Below are 21674 nucleotides of genomic sequence, written 5' to 3'. Positions count from 1 at the left end.
ACTGATGTGATTGTGGTCCTTGTACTGTTTATAAATTTGTTATGAATTCCAAAAAAAGTATAAAGATCTAAGTATGAGAAGGGAATATAATATATATATATGTATACATATATATTATATAGGTCATACAGAATCAATAATCACCAAATTATAAATAGTTGATAAAGCAGAAACAACCTAATGTAATATAATTGTTACTTTTTAATAAAAAAGGAAAACGAGAGGAATTATTCCTTATTAGAAATATGACAGAGAAATTAATAAAATGGAATTAGGTAAAATATACAGGGCATGTATTGTGTTTCTATAATTCAGTTATATGTGCCATTTCTGCATTTGTTTATATGTAAAATGCTTATCAGTACAGAATCCATTTGGCTTTATGAGAGTTTAATATGCATAAAATATTTATAAAATTTCTAGGCATAGAATATCTCTATTAAAATATTCAGTTAAGAATTAGGAATACATTTATATACTTTCCTAAAGGGCATATTTGATTATAAATAAACCAAATATGAATATTGCTATTCAATATGTAATCTTTATAAAAGTAAAAAAAAACTGTCAAAAAGTTACATCTTTCTTGTTGTTTAATTTCAGATGAACTAAGTTTCAGCTGTGCATGTGGATTCACCTAGAATTCATGGAAAATCATAAAAATGTCACAGAGTTCATTTTTATGGGTCTTTGGGAGAATAGGCAAATAGAGCTGCTGTTCTTTGTTTTGTTCCTGCTTTGCTACCTGGCTGTCTTAATGGGGAACTCTGTTATCCTAGTCACCATCACCTGCAGCCATTTAATCGAACAACCTATGTACTACTTTCTCTGCCACCTTTCCCTCATGGACCTCTGCTACACCTCCACTGTGATTCCCAGGCTCATCAGGGACTTGGCCGCAACTAGAAAAAACATTTCCTATAATGAGTGCATGACCCAGCTCTTCACTGGCCACTTGCTGGCAGGTGTGGAAATCTTCATCCTGGTATCCATGGCCTTGGACCGCTATGTTGCCATTGTCAAGCCCCTGCACTACATGGTTATCATGCGCAGGAAGAGATGTGATATGTTGATTGTCACGGCCTGGATAGTGGGGTTCTGGCACTCCATTGCTTTACTACTCATGGTGCTCAGCCTTCCATTCTGTGGTCCCAACCACATCAACCACTACTTGTGTGATGTCAAACCTCTTTTGAATCTTGTCTGTGAAGATGTTCATGTTGTGAGTATTTTATCAATTGCCAACTCTGGGATGGTGGTTGTTGCCATTTTTATTGTACTACTTGCTTCTTACATACTCATATTGTATTCTCTGAGAACAAGATCATCTGCAGGGCAACGCAAAGCACTTTCAACCTGTAGTTCACACATAATGGTGGTAGTTTTATTTTTTGGGCCCTGTATTTATATTTATATTTTTCCTGCAGGAAATGAGAACAAGGATAAGGAAATTTCTCTATTTTATACTGTGATTGCCCCCATATTGAATCCCCTCATCTACACTCTGAGAAACAGTGAGATGAAAAATGCCATGCATAAGGTGTGGTCTCAGATGTCAAACTCACATTTGAAATAAGTGAACCTCAGGATTCTTTTTTGATATTCCTTGGTCAGCTACTATTCTACCCATCACAGAATGTTCAAACTATTTGGGGGAAAGTCACAAGCAAAAGGAACAACTAATGCTCTGACTAATCTTCATAGTACAAGTTCATCCAGAGGTGATCAGGCAAATGTAAAGGTTGTGACAATTGTATTTATTTGGTAGGGGACATGGTTAGGATGAGGAAAGCCTAGGTTTCATTCCCAACAACCCCATCACACAGAATATCACACACACACACACACACACACACACACACACACACACACACACACGGGCACACACACACACGCATACACAAACCCCACACTGAAAATGAAATAAATCCTTAACAACTCCTATGTCCTGTCTGAAAATAAATTACAAGAAATCTAGTTATTAGTAGGCATATAATTCAATTTTCTTACTTGCTGGTTTTAACATTTATTATTTTTAATGACTCCTTATGACATATATTAATTAGCATGATACTGGATTACATAAGTGTATTTTCAAACATTTATGTAATATACTCATGAAGCTCCCATAATTTCTTCCCTTCCCCTTATAACACCCTTGCAAAGCAGATTTATATCTGATTGTGTACCCTCAGAATTCACTATCCTTGAACAGGTATGGTGTTATGATTATTGGCTTTTGAATTTTGGAAATTGAGGGGAACATATTTCTTTTGTAAATATTCCTGTCAATGCTTTAGTAGTCTGCAATAGTCATATGAGTACATTTTTGGTATACATGAAGTGATATATATATTTCACAGCTGAAAGATCACTCAGATAATGCACCCATGCCTTAAGACAGCATGTTTCATGAGACATTTTCATGATATATACTTTGCTCTCTCATCTCCTGCCTTGCTTCTTGTCATACACTTTATGTAGATGTTTACAAAAGTCTCTCCCACTTCCAATTCATTTTTCCTTACTCTGCCCTGCCTAGCTTGCTCTTGTTACTGTGGTTTAGAGTCCATACTTCATACATATCCCCACACTCTGTTTTTCCTTCTCCAGGCAGATTCTGGTTTCAAAGCAACAAGCAAAAGCCAACCAACTAACCAACTAAACAAACAAGCAAGGAAGTAAAAACCAAAAAAAAAAACCAAACAAACAAACAAAAACAAACACAAACAAACAAACAAAAGATAAAAACCCCAAATTCCTTCAATATCCAATGCTGCTAAACCTGAAGATATTTACTATTTTCAAAAGTCCAGCAATTCTTTATAAAAAGTAAACCAATTGTATTTTCATAGTTATGTTGAGCAAGTTTTGCAATATAATATACATGCATCACGTACATTAAATGCATAAATTCAAAATCCAAATTAAGAAAAGTACAACTGCTCAATAAACAGACCAACGGAGACCCAAATACACTTTGATTTTATACGTTTATGTTCATTCACATTTACTTAGGACTTTTAAGTACACTCAGCATGCAAATATCCCTATATTATAACCTCAACTTTTATTTGTCTTTTATACCACACACTTATTGTGTGTCTATTTAGAGAGTATTCTGATGACACCTAAAGTCACATATTCTGAGAAAACAATTTTTTAAGAAAAATGTAAACAATCAGCAAATATGTCGAGTTACCTATCAAAGGCAGAATGAAATCTAGCCTGTGCACATCTTTTGTAAAATCTTACTTGATAATTTCTGCACTAGCAAGATATTGTTGCTGTACATACAGTTTTTCTCAAGTCTTGTATAATGCTACTGCAATATTCTCTCTATTTCTGCTCACTGTTTTGAACTTTTTTGTTTATATATTTTCCTTTACTGAGGCATTTTTCTTTTCTCAGTCAGGATTCCTGAATTTATTCTGTACATAATTCCCAAACTAATGTGATCTTTTCTTAGAATCATGTAGGAATTGGAAAGGGAGAGAATCCGAAAGTCAACACACTCCATAATTCACATAACCCATTCCTTCAAGCATATTATCTGTTCAAAAGTCTAGAGTTTTAAAGAAAAATATTTTTCCTTCCAAACTAAAATGAGCTGTGTCATTATTTATTCATCCACATAGAGTTTTGCTTGATATAGTATAGCATATTTTCTTGGAACAGTGGCACTTTGCAAGGCAAATAACAGTGTGTAGACATGTGCTTCCTTGTGTGTATATTTGTATGATGAAATTTTTTCTTCTTGCAATATTTGATGATTTAGAAATTAGTCACAAGAAGTTTCTGCATCAAAAAGACTTTTTCAGAAAAATAAACAAAAAAATCATGCTATGATTTGTTTTGTTTTTTATGATATGCAATTTTAGGGGAAATAACATGTTATAGTATTAGATTTTAAAATACAAGTGAACTAGAATTAATTTTCTACTTTTATGTTTTTTAATAAAATTTCTGTTCAATTAATTTTTAGTATTGATTTACTTCCTTATGATATGATTCTTATAATCATTGGCAGTATTGTTTTATTTTTTCAATCATTATTGTTGCAATAGCAAGATATATTTATGATAGCCAGTATTAATTTTCTGACCCAAATTATTCAAAGACCTCCCACTGTAGGGGAATATCAGGGCGGAGAGGTGATGGGGGGCAGTTTGGAGTGGGAGAACACCCTCATAGAAGAAGGGGAGGGGAACAGGATAGGGGACTTCTGGATAGAAAACTGAAAAGAGGAATAACATTAGAAATGTAAATAAAAAATCCAATAAAAATACAATTTCAGTTCCTAGCTATGAAGGACTTCCAACAAACAAAAAGTTGGAGAATACTTTATTTCCTGTCTTTCTTAATTTTCCCCAATTTTCAATCTTAGAAAGTACCAACTTATTCCTTTCATTTTCCATTTTCATGAACATTTTTTATACTTTAATTCTTCTAGCATAGACTACATATAACATCTAATTTTCTATCATTGATTTTCATATTCATATTTCTTGACACAATGATCTTTGAGTGAATTAGATAATCATCTTTTATACTTTTACCTTCACTTTCTCCAATGGGAGTGCTTTATCACATTTGTAACATGAGTTACATGCAGTTTTATCTCCCTCAGATTCATTGCTTTCTTTCTATGAAAGATAATACCCTATTATGGGGATTAGCAATTTTGATAGGGGTCCCTTTTCCCCCATGCCATATGCAACATTCTTTTCTGAGAAGATAATGCAGAGTGTTTTATTTACTTTCTCTATACATCTAACTACATACATACGTACACAAACACATGCTACACGTGCATGCTTCTCTATCTTTCTTTCTGTGTGCATGTGTGTGTGCGTTTGTACATGTGAGTACGTGTGCATATGTGCGTGTTTGTGTTTGTGTGTGTGAGAGACAGAGAGAGTGAGAGAGAGAGAGAGAGAGAGAGAGAGAGAGAGAGAGAGAGAGAGAGACTATTATCCAGATAAACACAGTTTGATAAACCAACATGCTTCCTCTTGTTTTAGGATTAAAAAAATATCTTACAGACAGGAAAAATTATAGATCTATTTCTGTTTATGATTGAGTCTGTTTCTTGAAGACTGCGCTGTTCCCTATTTCTCCCTTAGTTATAGATGGTTTTGTACTGCCTGTTCCAGTAAAAGCAACCATGGCTTTTTTCCAAATGTTATTATGATTCTTGTTGTTATGACTATCTTTTTATGACAACCATAAAACAATGTTCTTTTTTCAGAAGAGGTTGTTCCGATCAAATCCTAGGTGTCTACATTTCTAAACTGGTCTATTTTCCTGCCCAATTCCCCATTTTGAAAAAAAAAAAACTTCTAACCCTGAGCTGTAAAACATTATCTTCCCTATATCCAATGCCAATTTTTTGCACCTTACTTTTACAGGGAGACCATACATGTACAAGAATAAATAAATTTGATAAACTAATTTGTTCATGATGATTGGAGTTAATGGTCATTCTCCACATACCATTAGAAGTAGTATAGCCTCCTTGACTCCTTAATACATAGAGTTTTTGAAGCTTAATGAGCAATGAGCATGAACACCATCTGCTTCGTGCCCATTTCTCTCATAATTCCGACCTAATTTTCTTCAGAAAGTAGCCAACTACCACACACAAGCATGGGGAGCTTCCACCTCTCTCTCAGTGACAAACAAGCTCATACTAACTACTGGATATCACATACATGATTCTTATTTCTTTGTCATGGCTATGCACTAATCACACATTAGGTTTATAAAGAAACTTTTGTGGTAAAGGTTAGTGATCTAGTTATCTTACATAGTAATAGAATAGTTGTATATCAACAGAAAGTAGCCTGATTTTATAGTTTTGGTCTGCCTTTTATGAAATGTCATTTTGTGTATTGTAGACTAGCAAAGTGGCTGAAACATTAAAAGTATATAAAATGTGATAATGGGAAATTAGTACGTGAAATCTTTAAGAAATAAGGAGGTTATGAATGAATTTTAATTCAGTAATATGGGTATTCTGGCAAAGGATCAAATTGAAGATTTTGTACCACTATGTAATATTATAGGTAGGCAGATAAGCTCTGTGTTATAAATGATCCTGACAGAATGCAGACATGCTTTTAATACATATCTCTGATACCTAAAAATTAATGTAATGTTAGTTTGTAGAAGGAAACATCCATGTTTACCCTCTAATTTAGGACAAACAAAGTGATGAATCAGAGAAAGATTTAACTGAATGAACGATATCGCATGCCCTACTTTCATGTGAACACCACAAAAAGCATAGATCTATGTAAGAAAAATGGTAGGAATGTTTGCAGGATCAGTTGGCAAAGACAGGAACAGAGAGAACAAGCTAGACACAGGGGTCAACAGAACAAGCTAGAAAATGAAAAAAGCTAAAAGTTTGGAATAGATTGCCAGTGTTAGTATGAGGTCAAGTAATTAAGTAAGAAATAGAGAGAAGTCTAATTGAATCAGTCAGGTAGGAGGATTTGACTGTACAAAGTCTAGAAGCTTCCAGGGCTGTGCCTGAGAATAGATAAAAAAAGAGGGCAGGCGACTCTGGGCTCTGGACAAGTTATATATTCACACAGGTTTGGTAGAGTTCTCATCATATCCTATCATCTGAGAAAATTAAGTGACATTTTCAGAATGTTATTTTAAGGAAACAGTATATTTTACAATGTCTTTTTATTGAATTTGCTTGCTATCTAGTTTTAATGACTTTTCTCCTGATATTGCCAGGTATCTAGATAAAAAATTAGTAGATTTGAACATTATTGAGGGAACTCTTAATCGTGAATATCTATGCTCCAAATACAATGGCACCTATATTAAAAATAGTAGCTTACTAAAGCACAAAGCACATATTACACATGACACAATAATAGTGGGACACCTCAACACTCCACTCTCAGCAATGAAAGAAAGTAAACAAGACACAGGGAAACTAACAGAAGTTATAAACCAAATGGATTTAACAGATATCTATAGAACATTTAATCCTAAAACAAAAGAATATACCTTCTTCTCAGTACTTCATGGTGCCTTCTCCAAAATTGACCATATAAACAGTCACAAAAGAAGCCTCAACAGATACAAGCTGATTGAAATAATCCCGTACATCCCATCAGATCACCACAGACTATGGCTGGTCTTCTGTAACAACAAAAACAACAGAAAGCCCATAGATGATGAAAGTTGATCAACGCTCAACTCAATGATAACTTATTAAGGAAGAAATGAAGAAAGAAATTAAAGACATTTTTGAATTTAATGAAAATGAAGTCACAGCATACCTAAACTTATAGGACACAAAGAAAGCCATGCTAACAGGAAAACTCTTCACTCTGGTTGCCTCCAAAAACCAAATAGAGAAAGCATACACTAGTGTCTCTGCAGCACACCTAAAAGTTCAAGAACAAAAAGAAGCAAATTCACCAAAGATGAATAGATGGCAAGAATAATCAAAGTCAGGGCTGAAATCCACCAAATATAAACAAAGAGAACCACACAAATATCTAACAAAACCAGGAGGTGGTATTTTGAGAAAGTCAACAAGATAGATAAACACTTAAGCCAGAATAAGCAGAAGGCACAGAGAGAGTATAGCAATTAACCAAATCAGAAATGAAAAGGTCTTGAGAGTGATGCCCTGAAGCCCTCCATTATTGATGTTATTATTATGGTTAGAATTAAGTATGACTGGGTTCATGGAAAACCCCCAGCCAGCTGCAGAAGACTAATACAAATCCGGTGGTTAAGATGAATAATGATATGATAAAATTGTGACCTTGCTGAGAAATACATCTACGTCAAGATACCCAATGTGATGACTTATAACCTTTCTGAAAAACCAACATCCTGCTGACTAGTAGATATGACCAACATGTGACCTTTATGACATCCTGTCAACATCAGCCGATTCCCTGACCACACGAATATTGTCTCCTTGCCCTGCACAAATGTTTCTTACTTCCCCCCTTCTTCTGTTACCCCTGTTATGGTATAAACTCAGCCTTGGGAAAAAATAAAATTGGAGCCTTGATCAGACTCTTGTCTTGGCGTCCTTCTTCGTGTCTCTTGTCCCCCATTCTCTTTCTGGTACCCTCAGCATCCCTCGTTGACAAAAAGGGAGACTTAAGAACAGAAAGTGAGGAAATTAATAAAAAAACATTAGATCCTATTACAAAAGCCTATATCAACACAACTGGAAAATCTGGATGAAATGGATAATTTTCTAGGAAGATTCCAGGTATCAAAGTTAAATAAGGTTTACTCCCAATGAATGGGCAGAAACTGGGGATGCCTGTAGTTAAATTAAGAAAAAGCCAGAAGCTGAAGAGGAGGGCAACACGATCAGTTGTCAGCAGTCTCAAATAACAAGGAACCCAATAATCTCTCAGACACTGATCCACCATCAAGGTATAATACACCAGCTGATATGAGGTCCCCAACACATACACACTAGAGGACTGTTGGATCTGAACTTGGAAAAGATGTACCTAACCCTTGAGAGACTTGGGGCCTTAGGGCATGAAGATCCTGTTCAAAATTGGGGGAGAGGGGAGAGGACATGTGGGATATGGAACAGTTGGTGGGTGAACTGGGAGGGGTCTAAAGTCTGGACACTAAAAAAAGATTAAATAATAAGGTAAGGAGATTACTGTCATCTTTCTTCACAGATATATTGCAGAATACACATTTGATGAAGTATTAATACTTAGCTAACATGTGAAACAAATAATTTATTATCCACAAAAAACACCCTAAATCCATTAACTGACATAGACAAATTTTCCCATTTTTCAAAAGGATATTTAATAAAAATAATAGAAATTAGCTATACACAAAGAACTATAGGCAATGGAATAAATTTGGAGCAGATTTTGCCATGGAAAAACACACCAATTTGTAATTCAATATCAAATGGTGTATCATAAAATAATAGATACAAGTGACATTATATAGACACAATGAGTTATACTTGTAATATATGTGTATATACAAATACATATATTATGCAAAAATAATCACTGAAAGACTAAGGCATGACTCGAGGGGACAATGGAATGGATTAGAGGAATAGCAGGAAGGGAAATTTTAATCTCAAAAATAAAATGAAATATAATAAAATAAAATAAAGAATACTAGAACATCTTCAATAGGTGTAAGAAACTTTTCTTTGAAACTGCAACACACACCTGTCTATTAACCCCAGATGGAGAGCACTTACCAACCAGAAGTATAGACAGTAACAAATCCAACTTAGTGTCCCAATGATGCTGTAGGAAATTATGTACAAGAACATGGTTGAAGGGTTAATTATAGGAGAAGAAATGGCTTAAAGACAGATGCTTCACCAAAACCTGTACTAGCATGGGGGACATCTCAGAAAAGCTGAAATCCTGAGGCCCACTACACCTGCAGGCAATCAGCAGGTTGAAGAATGTCCTTCTTAGGTGGCTCAGTGTTCTAAACCTCTTCCAGGAGGCTGGGGTTGTTTCTGCTTCTTCCAGCCAATTAGACTACTCTCAGTCTTTGCAGCTTGCCTTCTTTGAGAGTGCTTCTCAGTAGTCTTTATTATTTCCTCTTTGAAGAAGGTAAGCTTAGTAAACTTTGTCAGTTTGAGGAACTTCTGAATGCTATTTTCAATTGTTTACCTTATTTGTAATATGGCATATCTCTTAGGAAATTTACACAACAAAAAATGTTCAACATTGCCAATCATTAGAAAAGTGGAAATGAAAGTTTCAAGAAGTCCACATTCCTTACGAATTACAAATGTATGTATAGCAATATTAAAGGTTTCAGAAGCTGGTAAGGTTGTAGAAGCAGTTCAACCCTTGTGACATATTGAGGGATATAGATGAACACAGACTTTAGAAAGAACATTGGAGATGAAAGAATAGACAAAGAAATTCCAGTGACCCAGAAATTATACTGCTGCGTCATTCTACACATGAAAAGGAGAGGTCATCATCATTATGTTTATTTTATTTTTTATTAACAACAAGCAAGGTATGTAACCCTGTAACTGTAGATAATTTATTAATATACCATAGGATTTAAAATACATAGAAAGTACATTTTGGTTTTTGTTGTTGTTGTTGTTGTTGTTGTTGCTGTTTTCTCTTTTCTTTTTTTATCCGGACCTGAAGACCTAACCTAGGGCCTTTTGCTTGTTAGGAAAGGGCTCTACCACGGAGCTAAATACCCAACCCCGAAAGTACATTTTCAACTATCAAACTATCATCTGTCATCTTCTATTTGCCTATTAATCAGGTATGTTTCTACTTATTATCTTTCTAATCTCTATCATAACTTTACAGTTTAAATATATATGTACAATTTTATTTATTCATAAAAAGAAAAGCATGTATTTGAGTTAAACAAAGTATTACAGAAATTTTGCATAAAATTTATTTCACATACAGCAAAACGTGGATTAAAAATGGTTTCACAGAAAAATGAGTATTTAGATGTTTTCCAGTAGATATGTATTAGAATGAGGATAATAAATTATATTTCTCCAGATCCATCATGGATATTCTGAAATCCATCTTTACACAGGAAGTTGATAAAGGATTATTTCTTTTTACCATTTCAGGAAGAGTATTTAGCATTAATGATCGAAAATATAGGCATCTTGGGAAAGCTTCTAAACTGTCCCCTTACATTTTAGTAAGGAGTACGACACAAGTGTTCATTTCATTTACATGTATACTAAAAGTTAACAATACAGAAATGATTACCTTGCCCCTTACCAATAATGACACAAATTTTTGAAAGGCTCCATATTTTAAAATTGTTCTATCATACCAAAAGGACATTTTTTCAACTATGTTCATAGCAGATTTATTCATAGTAGCCAGAAAATTGAAACATCGCAGATTTCCTTCAACGCAAAACTGGGAAAACTACTCAGCTATTAAAAACAAGAACATCATGAAATGGGCAGGCAAATGTTTTGAACAACAAAGAAAACATCTTGAATGATGATCCAAAAGGAAATGCATGGTATATGACCACTGATAAGCGGATATTAGCCATTAATTACAGGATTACCTAGGCTGCAATCCATAAACCCACAGAAACAAAATAACAAGGAGGTTCCTACAGAGAATGCTTGAATCTCATTCAGAATGGGAAAGTTATAGTTATTCCAGGTGGATAGAGGGAGAAAAATTTGGAAAGTGTATGTGTAGATGAACAGAGGTAGGGAATGAGGTATAACGAGAGCTATGGAGAGAGGGTTGAGCTGGGGTGGGGGAGCATCTCTAGGAGGTGCCAGAGACAAGGAATGGGGGGCACTCTATGGACTTTATGAGGGTGATTCTAGTTTAGACTCCTAGCATCTTTGGATATGGAGCCTGAAATAGCCACCTCCAATAGCCAGACAGGATTCCCAGTGGAAGCATAAGTACACCAACCAACCCATAAAATCTTGACCGAGCTTTGTATGGTCTGCAAGGATTTCAGTTAAAAAAGATGGGACAGAAACTAAGGGAATAGTCAACCAATGACTAACCTAAATCAAGAGCCATCCCATGGAAAGAACCTGTCTGTCATAATGTTAATGATACTATGTTATGCTTTTAGACAGGGGCCTATCATAACTCTCTTCTGAAAGGCTCCACCCAGTAGTTGACTGAAACAGATGCAGAGACCCTAGATAGAGCTCTGACAGTATTGTGGAAGATTTTGGGGGGAAGAATTAAGGAACCTGGTGGGGATAGGGACTCCATAAGAAGACCACCAGAGTCAACTAACCTATCAAAACTATTAACAGATTTGTTAATGAGAAGACTGATGTCCTGAATATTTTTTTAATCATTACTCTGTTCAATCTGCTCCTACAGTAGAAAAATTATGAAACCTGCAAGAAAATATCTATACTAAGTAAGTAATGAGATTATGGGATGGGAAACATAAGGGTCAGGACATAACTTTCTAAGGCATTATTTGTGAAGTTACATAATAACATTGAAATGAGAAACCAGAACTTTCTGACCTAAAAAACTTGATAGATTTAGCACATCAATCAGACTTTTTCTAGAAAATGGGAAATATAATCAGTTGTTCTTACATAAGCCAGAGGTGCGCTCTCTCTCTCTCTCTCTCTCTCTCTCTCTCTCTCTCTCTCTCTCTCTCTCTCTCCCTGTGTGTGTGTGTGTGTGTGTTATATGTCTGTAAAAGATAATAAAAGAACCTAAGTTAGATTTTTTTTTCCAATTTGGGTTACTCTGCTTCTTTTAGGGAAACAGACAAGTAGCAGTTACTTGTTTCTTTGTAGTACAAGTAACACATTTATATTAAGCTACACCCTAGAAAAAACAAGAAACTAATCGTTTTGCAACAAAACCAAGAGAAGACAAGCACACAAACATAATCTCACATCCAGGTATGAATATAACAGGTAGCAACAATCACCATTCCTTAATATCTCTCAACGTCAACAGACTCAAATCCCCAATAAAAAGACACAGATTAACAAACTGGATAAGCAATGAGGACCCAGAATTTTGCTGCCTACAGGAAACACACTTCAGAGACAAAGACACACACTACCTCAGAGTAAGAGGCTGGAAAATAACTTTCCAAGCAAATGGTCTGAAGAAGCAAGCTGGAGTAGCCATTCTAATATTGAATAAAATTATTTTCAAACAAAAGTCATCAAAAAAGATAAGGAAGGACACTCCGTATTCATCAAAGGAAAAAAATCCATCAAGATGAACTCTCAGTCCTAAATAACTATGCTCCAAATATAAGGGCACCTACATACATAAAAGTAACCTTACTAAAGCACAAGGTAAACATTGTACACAATAATAGTAGGAGATTTCAATACCCCACTCTCATCAATGGATAGATCATGGAAACAGAAAATAAACAGAGACATAGACATACTAAGAGAAATCATTAATCAAATGGACTTAACAGATATTTATAGGACATTCTATCCTAAAACAAAAGGATATACCTTCTTCTCACAACCTCATGCCACTTTCTCCAAAATTGATCATATAGTTGGTCATAAAACAGTCATCATCAGTTACAGAAAGATAGAAATAATCCCATGCGTCCTATCAGACCACCGTGGGCTAAAGCTGGTCTTCAACAAAAATAAGGGAAGAACGCCCAAATATACATGAAGATTGAACAATGGTCTACTCAATGATAACCTGGCCAAGGAAGAAATAAAGAAATAAATTAAAGACTTCTTAGAATTTAATGAAAATGAAGGTACAACATACCCAAACTTATGGGACACACTGAAAGCAGTGCTAAGAGGAAAATCCATAGCTCAGAGTGCCTGCAGAAAGAAACAGGAGAGAGCATATTTCAGCAGTGTGACAGCACACCTAAAGGCTCTAGAACAAAAAGAAGCATATACACCCAGAAGGAGTAGAAGGCAGGAAATAATCAAACACAGAGCTGAAATCAACCAAGTAGAAACAAAAAGGATTCTACAAAGAATCAACAGAACCAAAAGTTGGTTCTTTGAGAAAATCAACAAGATAGATAAACCCTTAGCCAGATTAACCAGAGGACACAGAGAGTGTGTCAAAATTAACAAAACCAGAAATGAAAAGGGAGACATAACAACAGAATCAGAGGAAATTCAAAAAATCATCAGATCATACTACAAAAGCCTATATTCTACAAAACTTGAAAATCTGGAGGAAATGGAAAATTTCCTAGATAGAAAGCAGGTAGCAAAGTTAAATCAGGAACAGATAATCCATTTAAGCAACCCATAACTCCTAAAGAAATAGAAGCAGTCATTAAAAGTCTCCCAACCAAAAAGAGCCCAGGTCCAGATGGGTTCAGTGCAGAATTCTATCAGACCCTCATAGAAGACCTCATACCAATACTATACAAACTATTCCACAAAATTCAAACAGATGGAGTGGTACCACATTCCTTTTATGTGAAGCTACAGTTACTTTTATACCTAAATCACATAAAGACCCTACAAAGAAAGAGAACTTCAGACCAATTTCCCTTATGAATATTGATGCAAAAATATTCAATAAAATTCTGGCAAACCGAATCCAAGAGCACAACAAAACAAACATCCATCATGATCACGTAGGCTACATCCCCGGTATGCAGGCATGGTTTAATATATGGGAAACTATCAACGTAATCCACTATATAAACAAAATGAAAGATAAAAACCACATGAACATTTCTTTAGATGCTGAGAAAGCATTTGACAAAATTCAACACCCCTTTATGATAAAAGTCCTGGAAATAACAGGAATTCAAGGCCCATACCTAAATATAGTAAAATACATGTAGAGCAAACCAGTAGCTAATATTAAACTAAATGGAGAGATACGTGAAACAATCCCACTAAAATCAGGGACTAGAAAAGCCTGCCCACTCTCTCCATACTTATTCAATATAGTTCTTGAAGTCCTAGCCAAAACAATCAGACACAAAAAGGAGATCAAAGATATGGATTTGAATGGAAGATGTTAAAATATCACTATTTGCAGATGATATGATAGTATATTTAAGTGATCACAAAATTTCCACCAGAGAACTACTAAACCTGATAAACCCCTTCAGCAAAATGACTGGGTATAAAATTAACTCAAATAAATCAGTAGCCTTCCTCTTCACAAAAGAGAAACAAGCCAAGAAAGAAATTAGGGAAACGACACTCTTCATTAATAGTCCCAAATAATATAAAATACCTTGGTGTGACTTAAACCAAGCAAGTGAAAGATCTGTATGATAAGAACTTCAACCTGCTGAAGAAAGAAATTGAAGATCTTAGAAGATGGAAAGATCTTCCATGCTCTTGAATTGGCAGGATTAATATAGTAAAAATGGCCATTTTATCAAAAGCGATCTACAGATTCAATGCAATCCCCATCAAAATTCCAACCAAATTCTTCAGAGAGTTAGGCAGAACAATTTGTAAATTCATCTGGAATAACAAAAAACCCCGGATAGATAAAACTATCCTCAGCAATAGAAGGACTTCCGGGGGAATCACTATCCCTGAACTCAAGCAGTATTACAGAGCAATAGAGATAAAAAACTGTATGTTATTGGTACAACACAGGAAGATATAGCAGTGCAATAGGATTGAAGACCCAGAAATGAACTCACAGAGCTATGGTCACTTGATTTTTGATAAAGGAGCCAAAACCATCCAATGGGAAAAAGATGGCATTTGCAGAAATGGTGCTGGTTCAACTGGAGGTCAGCATGTAGAACAATGTAGATCAATCCATTCTTATCAACCTGTCAGAGCTTAAGTTCAAGTGGATCAAGGACCTCCACATCAAACCAGATACACTAAAACTAGAAGAAAAGTGAGGAAGAATCTCGAACACATGGGCACTGGAGAAAATTTTTTGAACAAAACACCAATGGCTTATACTCTAAGATCAAGAATCGACAAATGGGATCTCATAAAACTACAAGGCTGCTGTAAGGCAAAGGACCCTGTTGTTAGGACAAAATGGCAACCAACAGATTGGGAAAAGATCTTTACCAATCCTACAACTGATAGAAGGCTTATATCCAAAGTATACAAAAAACTCACAAAGTTAGACTGCAAGGAGGCAAATAACCCTATTAAAAATGGAGTTTATAACGAAACAAAGAATTCACAGCTGAGGAATATCGAATGGCTGAGAAACACCTAAAGAAATGTTCAACATCTTTAGTCCTAAGGGAAATGCAAATCAAAACAACCCTGAGATTTCACCTCACACCAGTGAGAATGGCTAAGATCAAAAACTCAGGTGACAGCAGATGCTGGCGAGGATGCGGAGAAAGAGGAACACTCCTCCATTGTTGGTGGGATTGCAGACTGGTACAACCATTCTGGAAATCAGTCTGGAGGTTCCTCAGAAAATTGGACATTGTACTACCTGAGGATCCAGCTATACCTCTCTTGGGCATATACCCAAAAGATGCCTCAACATATAAAAGAGACACGTGCTCCACTATGTTCATCGCAGCCTTATTTATAATAGCCAGAAAATGGAAAGAACCCAGATGCCCTTCAACGGAGGAATGGATACAGAAAATGTGGTACATCTACACAATGGAATATTACTCAGCTATCAAAAACAATGACTTTATGAAATTCAAAGGAAAAGGATGGAACTGGAAAATATCATCCTGAGTGAGGTAACCCAATCACAGAAAAACACACATGGTATGCACTCACTGATAAGTGGATATTAGCCAAAAATGCTCAAATTACCCTAGATGCACAGAACACATGAAACTCAAGAAGGATGACCAAAATCTGAATGCTTCACTACTTCTTTTAATGGGGAAGAAAAATACCATTGGAAGGGAATAGGGAGGTAAAGTTTAGAACAGAGGCTGAAGGAAAACCCATTCAGAGCGTGCCCCACATGTGGCCCATACATATACAGCCATCAAACTAGATAAGATGGATGAAGCAAAGAAGTGCAGTTTGACAGGAAGCCGATGTAGATACCTCCTGCAAGTCACAGCCAGAATATGGCAAATACATAGGCAAATTCCATCAACAAACCACTGAACTGAGAATGGGACCCCTGGTTGAAGGAATCAGAGAAAGGCCTCAAAGAGCTTAAAGTGTCTTGAGACCCCATATGAACAACAATGTCAACCGACCAGAGCATCCAGGGACTAAGCCACCACCCAAAGACTATACATGGACTGACCCTGGGCTCCAACTGCATAGGTAGCAATGAATAGCCTAGTAAGAGCACCAGTGGAAGGGGAAGCCCTTGGTCCTCCCAAGACTGAACCCCCAGTGAATGTGACTGTTGGGGGGAGGGCGATAAGGGGGGAGGTTGGGGAGGGGAAATCAAGACGAAGGGAGGGGTTAGCAGGATGTTCGCCAAGAAACTGGAAAAGGTAATAACAATTGAAATGTAATAAGAAATACCCAATTTAATAAAGATGGAGAAAATAAAGTCAACCAAAATGTCCATTTCACTCTTTCTCCAGTCTATCTGAAGACACATAATTTTTGCTTTATTTTTCATCTGAATTAATGTTTGTACTAAACAATTTCCAAATGGCATTTTTCATCTGAGCATTTCTTAAGGTGTAGATTAATGGGTTTAACATGGGAGTTATTATAGTATAAAAAATAGCAACTGCTTTATCAATGGGTAATGTAGCTGCAGGTCGCATGTATACAAATATGCCGGGCACAAAAAATAAAACCACCACTGTAATGTGAGAAACGCAGGTAGAGAGAGCTTTGCGCCTTCCTTCTGCACTGTGGTTCTTTAGGGAGTGAAGGATGACCAGGTAGGAGACAAGCAGTAGGAGGAAGTTCAACAGACAGATGAAGCCACTGTTGGCAGCAACAAAGAGTCCTAGAATGTGGGTATCAACACAGGCGAGAGCAAGCAAGGGGTTCAGATCACACATAAAGTGGTCTATGACATTAGGGCCACAGAAAGGTAATCCAATCATGAAAAGCATTTGTATACCTGCATGAAGAAAGCCTCCAACCCATGACACACCCACAAGGATGTTACAGAGTTGTCGGTTCATGATGGTTGCATAGTGCAAGGGTTTACAGATGGCTACATAGCGATCATAAGCCATCACAGTTAGCAGGATAATCTCAGCTCCTCCAAAGAAATGTTCTGCAAAAACTTGGGTCATGCACCCATTGAATTTAATAGATTTCTTTTTATGGAGTGAATCAAAAATCAGTTTAGGTGTATTGACAGAGGAGTAGCAGGCATCAATAAAGGAGAGATAGGCCAGGAAGTAGTACATAGGTGCCCCCAACAGTTGGCTGTTTGTAATGGTGATCAAAATAAGCAAATTTCCCACCACAGAGAAAACATAGATAACCAAAAACACAACAAATACGATTTTCTGCATGTGTAGATTCTGTGTGAGCCCCAGAAGAACAAACTCGGTCACGTTGTTCCTAATTTCCATCTAAATTATCAGGAGTCAATCTTATTTCCTGGAAAAAATGATGCATACTCATGTTTTTATAATTTATTTATGCTAATATTTAATTCTTTGATTATGTTAATTACTGAAATATAACAAGTTTGTAATATTTCAGAAAGTTTTCTTGATACTTACAGATATTTAAGAATACAGAATTGTCTCCTCAGTGAAGATAGCTGAAATTAGAATGAACAGGATCAATGCTTTTTATAAATATACTAAACAGTCTCAAGTAGGCTGAATGATTTTTGAAGACTATGAGTCTTTTTAAAGAAGGTTGGATTAAACTTGGAGAGAAAGGCAAAGGCAGAAATATAATATGGGATGTAGTAATTTAATTCAGTAGCCATCAAAATACTTTATTAGTAGGAAATAGACAGCCTTCAATGTTAAATTGTGATATGAGAAGAAGAGAGAATTTGAGTGAAAAGAACCTTTGTACTATCATCATTCAATAATACATTGGCTGAAACATACTGACATTCTATTAGTAATAAAAGGTAGATAAAGATCCATGTTAATAAAATATTAATTGTAGATTCTTTAAAATTCACACGTGAAAATGCAAGTGTTAAAAACCAAAAATCAATTCAGCATGTTATATGGAATTTCAAGACAATAAAAAGCAAGAAAACAGAACATAATCTAATGTGAGTGTTTAGGGAAAATAATACTGAAATTCCAGTGAAAGAAATGTGCAAAAGACTTTGTAATACTTAATAAGTCTCTGTGAAATAGTATGTGACAAGTCTATTCCTGCCTTGATTGTTACTGAGTACTTTACACACAATGCTGCCTTTACTGCTTGTATAGCCTATATTGTTATTGTTTTACCAATGTAGAGAAAAGAACTACTATCAATTTATAAGTAAAAATATTGAATAAAATCACTAAGTACTGTCTACTGAGAGTTTTAAAAATGATTACTGGTTTACATGTTCATATACACAAAAGAGATGCTCACATAATTTATCTACAAAAGTTCATAAGTCCTATGTATTATGGTAACAGAGAAATTGTCTTGTGCTTCAAGTTAGCAAAATATTCAGTCTTGTTGTACTCTGTTTTTTCTAAATTTTATCTCTCAAAAGTGGAAGTATTAAGCCTTTCAAATAATTCAACTCCATATTTATGTAGATATTGGTTATAAGTACTAATGATTATTTACTTTATGATTTCCATAGTCTCAAACAATTTCAGAAAAAACTATTTGAGGCTGATTTATGGGTTAAGGATCATAGGCTGAAATGTATTTTTTTTATATTTTATCCAATATGACAGTGAGGATTGAAATATTCTTAGAAGTTCTCTTTCATCTCAGTCCATCTTTACATCACCTTTCTCATGTATCATTATATAATAGAGATTGTAAAGCAGTGATGAACACTGTGGAGATGTACTAAAACTGTGGCCAAGTATGTCAGCTCATGAATCATATGCACCAAATGAGAATTCTGTTATATCCCCTTGTCACTCTCTTTGTGTCTATATTCTGGAGGCTCACATACCTGCTTCATTATATCTCTGTAAAACAAGAATAAAAATTGTAATATATAATGTGCTATGAGAATTTTTTAAAATGTGAAAGCATGGGATGAAATACAAGCATATAATTTATTTTTAAAGCCTTAATGTAGCTACAGGACATGCATAATTGATAATTTTGGTACCAATTTGGAGAAACACTTAAACTTCCAATAAGCTTAAGAAGAATTCATTTCTAATAACTGCAAAGGAGCCACAGGTTTGTCTTCCTGTTTGTTTTGTTTTGTTTTGTTTTGTTTTGTTTTGTGACAAGCTTTATCTCTATAGCTCTGGCTATTTTCAAACTCACTCTGTAGATAAGGCTGGTCTCTAATCATATAAATCTACCTGCTTCTGCCTTCACGATGCTGGAATTATAGGCATGTGTCTCTACCACCTAGCCAGAAGCCACAGAGATTTTTAGGATCTATAGTACATGACCTCAGAATGAATTATCTGTGCTCATGCTTGGAATAAAAAACTCATATTTACTAACTTAATATTGATATATTTAATAATTTTGTTGTATCGTGAAGCCAAAGACTATACTCCATCTCATGATTAGCTTCAGTAATTAAAAGAGGTATTTCAGCGTAAAACAGTGACAGGTACATTTAATTCACCTAATCATCTACAGTGCTTTTATCATCTGATATTAGTAAATGCAAACTACTTACCAAATATCTTGAAAAGTTAGAGTCAGGTTGATTTAGTCTATAATTTTATCGCAAATCCCAATTAATCAAACTCTTGTGTACAAAAGTCAAAGAATATACCAAGTGTAGCACTATTAAAAGATATACCTCAGTAGCTTCAGCTTTCAGTATACACTGTGAGTGTTAAGAAGAAGTCCTCAGGAATGAGAGTATTCAGTGCGAAATAATTGAAGTATTCATGTATATCCAATGAACATAATATGTCTTAATATCTTCTCTCTATAAAGCTAAATATATTTGATAATAAATTTAGTATTTGAATCTAGCATGCATTGTGTTAATATATTATGTTGAGAAGATCTTTGATTCTCATATTGTTTCTTCATCCTGAAAGGCAAGGACTGATAAGATTGTAGAAAAGTTTCCAAAGTATTCAAAGAAACTTGCTAAGAATAGGTGACATGCAAAGAGGAAACATTTGTATACTGCATTGAAAGGGTATTTAAAGAATTTCTCATGAATATCAATGATCTTGTTATTGTGCTCTCTCCCAGGAATTAATTATCACACTGATGAAAAAGTTGGGTATTGGAATCCAGTGTCTTAAAAATATGTATGACTCAATCACTTTTCAATGGGGAGTAGTAATCTGCAAGCATAGAAAGAAAGCATGTAGCAGATCTCCTTCTCTGTCCACAGAGAGCTCATTAGATTGAAAGACATGGTCATGGATTGGCCGGATTTATATAGTAAAAATGGACATTTTGCCAAATGCAATCTACAGATTCAATGTAATCCCCATCAACATTTCAACTCAGTTCTTCATAGAGTTAGAAAAAGCAATTTGCAAATTTATTTGAAATAACAAAAAACCGAGCATAGCAAAAACTATCGTCAACAATAAAAGTAATTCTCGGGGAATCACCATCCCTGACCTCAAGCAATATTACAGATGAATCATGCTAAAAACTGTATTGATACAGAGACAGGCAGGTAGATCAGTGTAATAGAATTGAAGACCCTGAAAAGAACCCACACACCTTTTTTTTTTTTTTTTTGATCTTCGACAAAGGAGCTAAAACCAACCAATAGAAAAAGGAACATTCTCAACAAATGGTGTTGGTAGAGCTGGAGGTCAGCATGTAGAAGAATGCAAATTGATCCACTTTTTTTTTCATCCTGTACAAAGCTTAAATCCAATTGGATCAAGGACTTACACTTCAAATCAGATACACTCAAACTAATAGAGGAAAAATTGGGATAGAGTCTCAAACACATGTGCACTGGGGAAAATTTCCCGAACAAAACAATAATAGCTTATGCTCTAAGATCAAGCATCAACAAATGTGACCTCATAAAACTGCAAAGTTTCTGTAAGGTAAAGACTCTGTTATTAGGACAAAATGGCAACCAACAGACTGGGAAAAGATCTTTACCAATCCTACATCTTATAGAGGGCTAATATCCAAAATATACAAAGAATTCAAGAAGTTAGAATTCAGAGAGCCAAATAACTCTATTAAAAAAGTGGTA

The 21674-nt window shown here is 35.2% G+C and overlaps 2 protein-coding genes across 4 annotated transcripts; one reads left to right on the top strand and one right to left on the bottom strand.

Annotated features, from left to right (window-relative positions):
• Positions 1 to 646: 646 nt before the first annotated feature.
• Or4a66 (olfactory receptor family 4 subfamily A member 66) lies at positions 647 to 1576 on the top strand. Its single transcript, NM_001000636.1, has one exon. It carries the CDS (start codon positions 647 to 649, stop codon positions 1574 to 1576), a length of 930 nt encoding a protein of 309 aa, NP_001000636.1.
• Positions 1577 to 17013: 15437 nt separating this feature from the next.
• On the bottom strand, positions 17014 to 19478 carry Or4c105b (olfactory receptor family 4 subfamily C member 105B). 3 transcript variants are annotated; one of them, XM_087653673.1, is made up of 2 exons: positions 19462 to 19478; positions 17014 to 17932 (listed from the first exon to the last, which is right to left on the bottom strand). In XM_087653673.1, exons 1-2 carry the CDS (start codon positions 19476 to 19478, stop codon positions 17014 to 17016), a joined length of 936 nt encoding a protein of 311 aa, XP_087509799.1.
• Between the last annotated feature and the right edge of the window lie 2196 nt (positions 19479 to 21674).

Source organism: Rattus norvegicus, chromosome 3 (genome assembly GCF_021556685.1).
Source record: "Rattus norvegicus strain SHRSP/BbbUtx chromosome 3, alternate assembly SHRSP_T2T, whole genome shotgun sequence".
NCBI lineage: Eukaryota > Metazoa > Chordata > Mammalia > Rodentia > Muridae > Rattus > Rattus norvegicus.
This window is presented reverse-complemented; position numbering and strand designations above follow the sequence as displayed.

Bases quoted from the DNA above. Each gene is read 5' to 3' on its own strand.
- Or4a66 (NM_001000636.1), top strand. From the start codon at position 647: ATGGAAAATCATAAAAATGTCACAGAGTTCATTTTTATGGGTCTTTGG.